The sequence below is a fragment of the Macrotis lagotis genome, chromosome 1, assembly GCF_037893015.1.
Source record: "Macrotis lagotis isolate mMagLag1 chromosome 1, bilby.v1.9.chrom.fasta, whole genome shotgun sequence".
Lineage (NCBI taxonomy): Eukaryota > Metazoa > Chordata > Mammalia > Peramelemorphia > Peramelidae > Macrotis > Macrotis lagotis.
Window position 1 is genome coordinate 297,120,307 of NC_133658.1, and position 12,004 is coordinate 297,132,310.

A 12,004-nucleotide genomic window follows, 5' to 3' on the forward strand; every position below is an offset into this window, starting at 1 on the left:
GAGAACTCCTAGCCACCCGCAATTCCCATACTCTGGTTGAAGCTAAAATCATCCATGATTTAGATTGGATAGGTGCCCACAGCTTCTTTCTGGACACACTAATTGGCAACTGTTGGTGGTTCATGGACCATCCTTGCATCTAACTCAGCAGTGTATTTACTCTTGTTTTTGCTGTTGCTGGAGGATCATCTCCCAAGGCCACCTCCTACAGGAGGACAAAGAAGAATGGGGAGGGGGAAGCACCTGGTCCTGTGTTGCCCTCCACCACCAATTTATCCATGGTTACCTCTTCTATCCCACCTCTTCTCTTTTCCTTTCTGTTCTTCCATCCCTGCTTTCCCTTTCCCTTCCCCTCCTCTCCCCTGGGTTTTCCTCTGCTCCATTTCCATATCCTCCTGGCTGCTTCTCCTCCCTTTCCCTTTTTTCTTCTGCTTCGCCTCTCCCCCTCAGCTGCTGTCCAAAGTCTCCTGTGTCTCCCAAGGCTCATCTGTCTAGATTAGGCTGTGCAGTCGGAAGCCCGGGGGTGAGGCCAGCATGGCGAGCTGGCTGCAGGAGTGATGATCACCGAGGGAGCTGAGAAGAGCTTGAGAAGGAGGGTTGTTTCCTGTGTAATCAGAACGTTCCTGGGGCCTCGACAAGTGGTTTTTAATTTTTAATAGAAAGTGTTCAGAGCAGTTATAGCAGCTGCAGGTGATGAAGAAAGATGGGGCGGGGATAGAGTTTCTCTTTTAAAAGTCTAAAAAGCAAAGTAGAAGTCTAGGAAGCCCCCAGCCTGAATTCCTGTAAAATGTGTGGCTGGCTTTGGATAATTTCCAGGACCCCTTCCAGTTCTGACAATTCATGTGACTGAGGCCCTTTCTACCTCTGAAATTGTATTCCAAGGTCCCTCTCATTTTTGACATTCTGTTTTTAGGCACCCCTTTGCCCCCATATATATCATCTCTGGTGTGTGTGTGTGTGTGTGTGTGTGTGTGTGTGTGTGTGTATATCTGTATATCTGGACTGAGTTAGGCAGAGTACCTATAGCACTATGATCGATGGTAGATGGAACATTCTAACAGCTTTGTCTACGAAAATGACCCAGTTCTTTTACTTCCTGGAGGCATTTCAAGCAAGGAAAGATTCACAGTCTGAACTGAACAGTGTCAGGGGCAGGGAACTGAGTGCAGTGTGTCAACTTCTTCATCTTTAAAATGGGAATAATAATCTCTGCTCTGACTTCAACCCTATCATAAAGAAAACCTTTGTAAACAACATCAAAGAATTATTGAATCATATACCATATTTTCATTTTACTTTTTATTATGATTACATCTTCTTCCTTTTTCTCACCTTTATTTCTTCCTCCTCAGTCTTCATTTCTTTCCCTAATTTGTATTCTCCCTTCCAGTTCTTTTCTTCTTCCATGTCCTTTCCCTCCATTTCTTTTTCCCTCATTTCCTTCCCCACCTCAGCCTTTTTGTGTTCCCCTTCCCCATTTTGTCCTTCACTTTCTCCTGCCAAACTGTCTTCTTTCTCCCCATCTGATTCTCCCATTCTCTTCTTCTGTTCCTTCTCCCTCTTCTTTTTTCTCTTGGTTCATTTGGTGCCTGCAACCACAGTGGGACTGTTGGGTCTTCCTGGAATCATGGTCCCTGCCAGCTGTGGAAATTTTGGTAAGAGGTTCAAATCTACCAAGACAGGAAACAGATGGCATTTTCTTCAACCAAACACAGAACTTGTACCTTCTGGCTGTCCTAGGACCATGCTTTTCCCAATATCCTTCTCCCCCAAAAAACAAGACTTTGCTGACTTGAAAATGGTAGCCTGGGTCAGTGATGGTCTACAAGACAGACAAACAGATAGATAGACAGACAGAGTAATGCCAAACACAATCCTATGCCCTAAAGACAAATACAAATAAGCAAAATAGTCCCTGTTTTCTAGGAGCTCACACTCTAAAGGGAAGACAACTCAAGGGTTCTGGAAACCAGGAGTCGGGACGCATTGTATCATGGTCTGATGATGGCTAATAAGTGAATTGAAGACCTCCATCATGCGTGATAAAGCAAAAGTTCATGTGTCAGAACCTAGGATGGTTTTTGGTGGCAGAAGCCAGGTTTCTGGTGGAAAGGAGCTGGTAATGAAACCTGAATTGGAGATGGCTTACTCTGGACATGGCTTAAAGAGTTCATATCCCTGGAGGAAAGAGCCTACATAACTTGAAAAAAAGGAAAAAAATAGAAATAGAAAAACTGAGAAAAACAACCTGAATTTGAAATCAGAGGACCAACATTTAAATTCAGGCTTTGCTGCTTACTGCCCATGGGACCTTAAACAAGCCATTTCCTCATCTGTAAATAAGTATTCTGGACTTGATGATCTCTTCCAGCTCTCAATCCTGTGTTCTTGTAGCTACCCCCTACCCCCACCCATTTGCTCCATGCCTATCAAGGATGTTCCTTTGAGGGTTCCTGCTATGGAGGAAATATTCACCTGGTGATGCCTTTCTTTTCGAAATACCACCAAATCAAGTAATAACAAAAAAAAAAATCTTCAGGTCCTTGAGTGTTCCATTCACGAGATAATGAGGCCCCCAGGGGTCTGGGGAAGAGCCAGAACCAGAGAGAGGGACAAGAGAAAACCATCAATGATACCTCACTCCCTGAAAGGCCAGAAAGGCCTGGAATTCAGGGTCCTCCTCATTCCTGCCCCAACTTACCTTCCGAGGCTTAGCTCGTAGTGAACATAATGCTGGACCTGGATTTGAATCCTGGCCCCATTTCAGTATTTCCTAGCTGTGATGTTAAGAAACCACTTAATTTCTCTAGTCTGACTTCACTGGGGCAGGCTTATAGTATCCAATGGAACAGCTATCTCCTGCCCTATCATACTAATAATATAGTAAGAATTTTATAAATTGGTATCTTATTGTGATCCCTAGAAAGATCAGGAATATTCTTAATTATATAATCCTAGAGAATTTTAAGATCATAATATATTTTTTACACAATAATTCTGGTAGGTTTTCATATATCCATTAGTGGGCATTTATTAAGAGCCTAGTGTATATCAGGCACTATGGATAGAGACAAATGATCATTTTACTAATTGAGAACACACACTCAGTAATATTAAATGACTTGGTTATGATGAAACAGCCAGTAAGGAGAAGAACTGGGATTTGAACCCAGGTATCCCAGCACCAGGTCTGGACTTCTATCTATAAAACCATGCCTGGGGTTCTGTATTTGAAAACCCTGCTTCTCATTGGAAGGGAAATGATTTTAATTTCTCAAACACTGTAGAACTTTTTATTTTGTCTGTACTCCATTAAACTGGACTGTTAATTACATCCCTTTTTGTATTTAAGGTTTCCCACCTTCCTGCCTTTGCTCAGGATGCTCCAATCACCTAGGTAACCTTTCTCCTTAACTGTCCCCACCTTCATCTCCACCTGCTAAAATCTCTCTTGTGTTCAATGCTCTTTCCACTTAGCTATAATTTTACATTCAGTTTCATCATGATCATCATCAAGGCTAACATTCATATAGTGTTTACTATATTTCCAGTATTTCACTGAATGCTTCACAATTATTTTCTTATCTGATCTTCACAAAAACTGTGGAAGGCAGGGAAGTAGGGTTTAAGTGAATTGACCAGGGTCACATAACTAATAGGTGTTTTAGACTGGATTTGAATTCAGATCTTCTTGACTCCAGCTGCTCTACCCATTGTACTACCTAACTGCCATTACTGTTGATGGTTAGGAAGGGAAGAAATTGGTATAAATAAGAATGAATAGAAAAGGCTTCCTGGAGGAGGAGGGCTTTGAACTAGCCTGTCAAAATATGAGAAGGTTTGGTAAAGGCAGAAAAAATAAGGATTATCTTCTCTCCTGTCTCTCTTATTTATAGAAAGATAAACTAAGGCCTAGAGTCATTTACTGAAAATCATATAGCAGTCCTCCAGCCCCCCTAGGGACCTTAAACTACATTTCTGCAGAATGACAGGTGACTTTTCCATCCATCATTTCTGATATGTTGCCAGCCCCTTTTGGGTTGAAAGCACATAATGACGGGGAGAGAGAGAGAGAGAGAGAGAGAGAGAGAGAGAGAGAGAGAGAGTATGCATGGTTCTATCTTGAGTGCTGAGGCTAGAACCTCACTATATGACCTTGAACAAGTTGCTGCCTCTGTTGGAGCCTCAGTGTCTTCAATAAAATGAAGGAGGGGCTGAAATGGTCTCTAAGGTGATTTCTCCCAATAATGCTGCACATTCTCAGATCAGTATGGATCTGCCATGATTCCAAGAGAGGGGTGTCAATGTGGCAAGTATGCGAAGCAGAGAGTGTTCCTGCCATGATCAGGGGGTTGGAATGGGGAGTATCCTATGTAAGGGTGGACTGGAGTGGGCTACAAGACCAATAAAGAAATCAAGACAAAATAACAAAAGTTCCCAATGTGAGAACAGTGAAGTATGAGCTCTGTAAGCATACAATGGGCCCAGGGAAAAAACCCAAATCCTATTTGAGGTTCTCTAGGCCAGTAGGGACAGGCAGAAGCACCTTCTCCCTCACCCCCCCCCCCAGCTGTCCCAATACTATTGGCTGCTAAGGGGCAGCTTAATGATCTGGAAAGCAAAAAAGAGCTTAATTTGTATAAATAGAAGTCTAATGTACAGAACAAGGAGGTGATGGGCCAGTCTACTTCTGTCCTGATCATATTATGTCTGAAGTATTGCTTTTGGCTCTGGTTGCTATACTGATGGAAAAGGAGTGTGAATAGCCCAGAAAGTTTGGAGGTTGGAGAAAGAGGAGACACTATTCAATAGTTAAAGGAAATGAGGATATTTAACCAACATGGAGATGACTTAGAGGAGATGCAACAGAGTCCAGTGAAAAGAATGTGAACTCTGGAGTCAGAAAAGGTGAGTTCAAATCCTGCCTCCAGCCTTGACTTATGATCTTCAACAAGTCACAACTTCTCTGGCCCTCAGTCTCCACATCTACAAAATGGGGTAGGGAGAGCATTAGACTAGATGATCTCTGAGGCCCCTTCCAGTTCTCAAACTATGATTTTAGGACATAGTAGCTGCTTTGTGGATCTGAAGGACTGAGCTAGTCAAGAGGGAGAAGCCTTGTTTTGATTGGCAGAATAGGAGCAAGTAGGCAGAAGCAAACCTTCCTAGAGCTGGCAGCTGAAGGGGCAACAAGATTGCTGATACAGGAGATTTTTTTCTGCAAGGTAATGGGGTTAAGTGGCTTGCCCAAGGCCACACAGCTAGGTAATTATTAAGTGTCTAAGGTGGGATTTGAACTCAAGTACTCCTGACTCCAGGGCCGGTGCTCTGTCCACTTCATCACCTAGCCACTCCCACAGGAGATCTTTAAACAGAGATGGGATGACCACTTGTTAAGGATGTAGCTCAAGATGTCCTCTTTCCTGTGCAGAGATAGGATGTCAAATAAGCAGCCTCTCTTGCCCTGTTATAATACCTGCAATCTTAGAAAATTCCATATGAGGGGGTCCTCAGGTGCTACAGAACAGGCTACCCCTAGAATGCCCACATACTGTGTCCAGGCTCAGACTGGGATATGGGAGCAGCCAAGGACCCCAGCCTTTACTAGAGATAATAACAAACACTTATATAATATTTTAAAGGGCCTTCCATTGGGAAATCCTTTTTGCTAGTTACTGTTTCAGTCCTAACTCAGGTACCTCCTACTTGTGTGAACTGAATCAAGTCACTTTACTGCTCTAAGACTCAATTTTCACATCTGGAAAATAGGAATGATTAGCTCCAGAGTCCTTGTGACTCAAAATTACTTAATTAGTGTCTGAGCAGGAGTGGCCTTTATATCTCTCCAATGTGTTTATGCAGGCTTTTGCTCAAAGACCTTCACTGATAAAAGATTCACGATCTCCTAATGATCTATTCTGTTCTTGGACAGATCTTCTTCAATTCCATTCCATTCAAAAGGCACATATTATGCATGCAATATGTCCCTATGCTACATACCAAAGGTGCAAAGACTAAAACAAAAACAAAATTAGTTCCCACTACTGAGGATTTGAAATTCTACTGGGAAGAAACAATAACAACAAAAAGAATCAATACAAAATATATATGAAATAAATGCAAAATAATTTTAGAGGGAAGGGGAACCCTAACAACTGAAGGGCAAATGGGATCAAGAAAGCCCTAGTGTAGAAGTAGTAGGTATAGTGAGTCTCAAAGACAGCCAGGGATTTCAAGAAGCAGAGGTGAGAAGAGAGAATGTTCCAGACTTGAGGGAGCAGATGGATTGTTGTGGGGAAGTACAAAGTAGCTCATGTGGGCCAGAATGTTGGCTCATGTGGTTTTCCTTACATAGCATTGATACTGCCTACTCTCTAGGGCTGTTATGAGGATCAAATTATATCATGACTGTGGAAGATGTTTTAGAAACTGTAGAAATTTAGAATTTAGTGCTGATAGGACTTTTTGAGATTGTCTAGTCCAGCTAACTCTTATTATACACATGAGCAAACAGTCCCAGGAAAATGAGGTGACTTATCCAAGGTAGTAAGTAATCAAGTCGAGATTCAAACTCAGATTCTTTGACTCCAAATGAAGCACTTCTTTTGTAGTCTCCTTGCTATATTCTGTGGATCCTTGTCCATCTATAATAAAAATGATAGCCAGGATTTATAGAATGCTTTAAAGTTAACAAAAACACTTTACAGATATTTCATTTGATCCTCCCATTTTAAATGAGGAAACTGAGGCTGGCAATGGTTAAGTGATTTGGTTAGGGTCACACAGGTAAGGAGATAAGAGACTGGATTTGAACTCAGATTTTATTGAGTTCAAGTGCACAATTTTATGCACTGTGCCACCTAATTTTCCTGAGCCCTGTGGCATTTCTAACCCTTATGAATATCAGGGTGATAGATTCTGGAAGGACAATGCAAGGTATGTATGGAGTTTTGTACTCTCTCTACAGGAACTTACTTAGCACTGCTGCATACTAGCCAGGGGGTATTTTGGGATTCATAGAGTCGATATGACTTGACCAAGGTCTTAGAAGTAATAAATAGGAGAGCTCAAAGAGGGATCCTGGTATGTGAGACTCAGAATCTCAATGGCTAAGTTACCTACATTCTCCACTACTACTCTGTACTTTAGCTCCTGGTTCCTTACTCCTCATCCTTCCCTGAGATGCTAAGATACCATACTTCAACCCTGTCCTCCTCCTCCTCAGAGGTTCCAATTTTAATTGAAGAGAGGGAGGTGCATTGGTGGGGTGCGCTGGGCTGGGCTGGAGGGAGAGGAGTGAGTAGGAGAAAGAAGAAATTCTAAAGACTAAGAAATAAGGATATCTTTCCAGAATGCAATCCAACCAAGGTCCAGAGAGGGGGAAGCAAGAGGGCTGGGGGGGGGTATTGGGGGGAGGGGAGGGGGGAGGGAGAGGAGCTCGCTGAGAAATGCTGCAGTAGCATTTCCAGACACTCCCTCATTAAGTCAAACAGTGATCTGGGCTTACCTCTGGACTGGCCTGGCCTGGCCTGGCAGGAGAGCTTGAAAACTATTCTGCCCATGGGGAAGGAGAGCAACAGTTGGAATGAGATAGGCCAAAGACTATGGAGGGGCAACTCGGGAGTCCCAAATGTTCTGATCCCTCATTTCTGGCTAGAACCCTAGGTTATACAAGTGGGCATAGAGACAAAACAGATGGAGTCCCTTGGACAGGGACATGTGTTAGAGCCAAGAGACACATTCATAGGATGGTCTAAATAATTTTACAAATATAGAAACTGGAAGCTTTCCCTAAACTTTTTGTGGGAACTTGGACAAATCACTTGCCAAATCTAGATTGGATCTACTGACCTGTAAAATCAGGATTTTGAGAGGCTGATAATCTTGGGGTCCATAGGTAGATATTAGGAGATCTATGAAATTGGTTGGGAAAATTATATCTTTATATAGTTAAATAATCAGTTTTCTTTGTAACACTGTGTATTTTATTTTAGGCATTTAAAAGCATTTCTGTAAGGCAAACCTGGACCAATCAAGCTGGATCTCTAGTCTAGGCTGATCTCTTAGGTTCCTACCAGTTTGGTTGGTCTTTGTTCTAAGATCACTTTCTGGTCTGATATTCTATGTTCTAAGGCCCCTTCTAGCTTTGACATTCCACCTCTTAGTTTCTTTCCACCTCTGACATTCAATATAGAATTTAGTTCAACAGTCATTCATTAATTGCCTCATGTGTAGAGGGCCTTATGTTCAGCGCTGCAGATAAAAACACAAAAAGCAACACAGTCCTTTCCTCCTGAGGATATTGCAATTGACTTATGCACTCAGATAAGGTAGAATGTGATGGGGAAATGAGAGGTCCATCCTAAGCACCCTAAGAAAATCTGAAGCTCCCTCTAGGTTAAGGTCTGACTCTTATTCTAGCATACCAAGGTTCTTTTTGCAAGGCAAATGAAGTCTCTGGGGTCCATCTGTCTGTTTGTCCATCTCTGAATCTCTCCCCACATCTCTCCTCAGCTGCCCCCAGCTGAGCCTCACGTCCCAAGTTCTGCTCTTCTCAAATTGAACATGATGTCAAATTAGAACCATGGCGGGGACAGGCAGAGTGAAGCGCTCAGTTTAATGAGGCAGCGTCGAAAATCAATAACTTAATTGCAGCCGTTTGATGGACTTTTATCCAATTTATACTCTCCCCGACCGGCTACGTGCAGTGAATGAGGAGAGGGGGCCTTGTCTGGGTCCCCGGGGGAGGAGGAGGGATGGCACAACCGCCCTGGACCATATCTTCCTTCTCCCATGCTCCTCCATTCTGTTTTTCCTTCTTTCCTCTCTTATGATGGAGGTGGCAGAATCCAGAACCTCAGCCTGGAGGAAGGCAGTGGAACCGTTCTCCCCTGTGGCCCTCCCAGCATTCCTAGGCAGCTCAGCTGGGGGAGGGGGAACATCCTGAGTCAGGGACTCCTCTTCTTCTCTGTCGGCACAAAGCTTACAAGGCAGGCTCTTCCCAGCTTTCAACTCTCCATTATTCTCTGGCTGAGCCCATCCTGCAGGTATATCGGTGAGGTCCATTTCAGTGAGGTCCATTGGTAAAAGTGTTATATTTGGAATGAAAGGACTTGGGTTTGAATTACAGTTTTGCTATCTTACCCAGGTGACCTTGGACAAGTGACAAGCTCTCTGGGCCTCACTTTCCTCATATGAAAAGTACTCTTTCCATGTCTAAACCCTGTGTTTGCTTAAAGATCTTTTACAGTGAAATAAGGAAAAGATCCCTTGTCTGGGTCTCAGGAGACCTGAATTCTAGTCTGTCCTTTACCTCTAATTTTACTGTGAGACCTTGGGCAAGTACATTTCAGCTCAATAGAAAGAAAAATTTGCTAACATTAGAGCTGTTGAAAAATAGATTTTCCTGAAAGGACTAATGAACTCTCTGTCACTGCAGGTTGATTGAGGGCTGAATGACTATATGGAAAGGTTTTTGGAAAAAGGATTCTTATTTAGGTATGGATTGGACTGGACTAAATGACCTGTGAACTCTCTTCTCTCTGAAATTCTGTGATTTGTTTCCTCTGGACTTGAACTTCCGTTTCTGTAAGCTGAGGGTGCTGGGCTACATAATCTGAGAGATCTGGAGGATGGCAGTGGAGCTATCTCTCTGTAGCCTTCCCAGACTTCCTACAAGGCTGAGCTGTGGGGCAGTGTCCAGAGACACTTCCAATTCTGAGTTTTTTTCCTCAGAGGCACTTGTCAGGCCTAGAACCCAAGACCTTCTAACCACATCCCCCTACTGTCTATATTCTCCCTAGCTGAGACATTGGAATCACCTCCTCACTTCTTCAAGAGTGAGAAGCAGCCGGAGATGGCTAGTATAGCCACAGCTCTGCTCTAAATGGCCAGGCTGGGAAAAGTGCAGGGAATAGGAGGCAGCATTGATTCTAGGGTCAGCTAAGATCTGGTCCTGGATTTCTGATCTGACTCTAATTCACTGAAAAGTAGCTTAAGGAACCATGAGTGAAGAAGATGGAGGGAGGGAAGAAGGAGGCATGGGGGGTGGTGGGGTTCGGGGAGAATTGGGATCCTAGGGGAAGAGAGCCAGGGGCTTGGTGAGGGGGATGAGGACTCAATGAGGAGATGGGGGTGGGGGCTCAGGAACACCTCCCAGTGAGTCTCTTTTCCCTCTCAGGCTCCAGGCAGATGATCTCACAACCGTGTCTCTCCTTGGTCCCCCCTACCTTCCCCCTCCATGGGCCCAGGCACTTCAGTAATGCAGGTGATGGCATCAGATGCAGATGACCCCACGTATGGGAGCAGTGCACGACTGCTGTACAGTGTCCTGGATGGTGAGCAGCACTTCACTGTGGACAACAAGACAGGTGAGGAGCTCTGTGGGGCGGGCTTGGCAGAAGGGATGGCAGAAATGGGCCATGCCCTAGAAACTGATCCCAGTGGGGTGAGGGGGTTATGAGGGGAGAGGAGGCTGAGCAATCAAATGCTTCCCCAAGGTCAAACATAGGATGGTGGGAGTACAGTCATGAGCTGATGGAAGATAACTTGGGAAGTAGGAAGGATTGGAAGAAAAGAGAAGGCTAGAATAATGATGATCATAATACTAACATTTACATATCACTTACTCTGTGCCAGACACTCTTCTAAGTGATTTAAAATTATTATCTCATTTTATCCTCACAATAACTCTGGGAGGGAGGTGCTGTCATTACTCCCATTTTACAGATGAGGAAACTGAGGCAGACAGAATGATTTGCCCAGGGTTACAAGCTAATAAATATCTCAGGGCAGACTCAGGTCTCCCTGATTCTTGGATAGTTCTCTATCCATTGTGTCTTCTAACTGGGGAGCTAGAGGCCCAGAGAAAGAGTGGGCAGGGGAGATGAGGAGTGGGCAGGGCAAGAGAATGAGAGAGATTGGGTTGGGGGAGGCAAAAGAACAGAGGAATAGAGATGAGGACGAAGGAGAGGAATAAGGAAAGTTAGGAACAGAAGAAAGTTGGTAGAGTTGAATAGTAGGGTGGAGGCTATAGGTGAGGGGTATGAGATGGGGCAAAGAAGGAGGTTGAGAATTGAGGTCGGGAATTGAGAGTGAGGTGGGAACTGCAGGGTAAGTGTAGAAGAACGAACTGAAGAAACTGGAAGATAGGAAGAAAAGAAGGTAAGGATAGAAAGTTAAGGCTAGGAAATGGTACAGAATTTGAAGGATAGGGCAGGAGACAAAGGAGTAAGGAATGTAAAGAGAGGAATGAGGGATGGGATGTGGGAGAGTCCGCTGGGGGAAGGAGAGAGAAAGGTAGAGTAGAGGGGGATGAGAGGCCTCCTAGTGGGGTATTGGAAAGGTGAGGCAGACGATTAGGGCAACAGAAGACTGAGGAAACAGAGGGAGGTGACCCCGGAGAGGAAGGTAGGCAGAGCTGAGCCAGGTCTGGTTAGAATACCATATCCCCAAGCTGTCAGTTGAAATAAAGAAAGGAATGATGTGGGAGGCCTTTCAGCCATCTAGTTCAGGTTTTAAACATAGCCTTCCCAACCCCCTGCCCCAAGTTTCTGCTGCTTTGACCCCCAAAGAGCTCTACAAGACAAATTTCTAAGTTATGCAGTCCAAATGCACAGAAAGCTCTTGAATAGGAGAAGTAATATTGTCAGAGTAGTGCATTGAAAAGTGGGAAGATGTTCCCTGAATACATATGAAGGAGAAACTAGGAACTGGGAGAGCAGTTAGTTAGAAGGCTGTTCCACCTGGACTCAGGTGCTGTAATGGAGATAGAAAGATGGGGAATAGATGCCAAAGAAACAGTAGAGAAAGAATTAAAGGATCTAGTGGCTCACAACAGATGGGGGAATCCTGGAATGGGACAGGGGTAGGGTAGGTAATTCCAAATCAACAGAAATAAAGAAAATGGGGAACATAGGGTAATCTAAAGGGGAAACCGGACGAATTTAGTTTGGAACATAATGAGTTTAAGATGCTGGAAGAATATCCAGATGAAAATGTCTAG

At 43.9% G+C, this 12,004-nt stretch overlaps 1 protein-coding gene across 4 annotated transcripts in view; it reads left to right on the forward strand.

The window, feature by feature from the left end:
* Positions 1 to 12,004, forward strand: part of CDH22 (cadherin 22) — a 185,769-nt gene that overhangs the window by 121,689 nt on the left and 52,076 nt on the right. For all 4 annotated transcript variants that reach the window (XM_074211194.1, XM_074211195.1, XM_074211197.1 and 1 more), the window contains one exon: positions 10,251 to 10,370. In XM_074211194.1, coding sequence (XP_074067295.1) covers positions 10,251 to 10,370 — 120 coding nt within the window. The remainder of the gene's footprint in view (positions 1 to 10,250; positions 10,371 to 12,004) is intronic.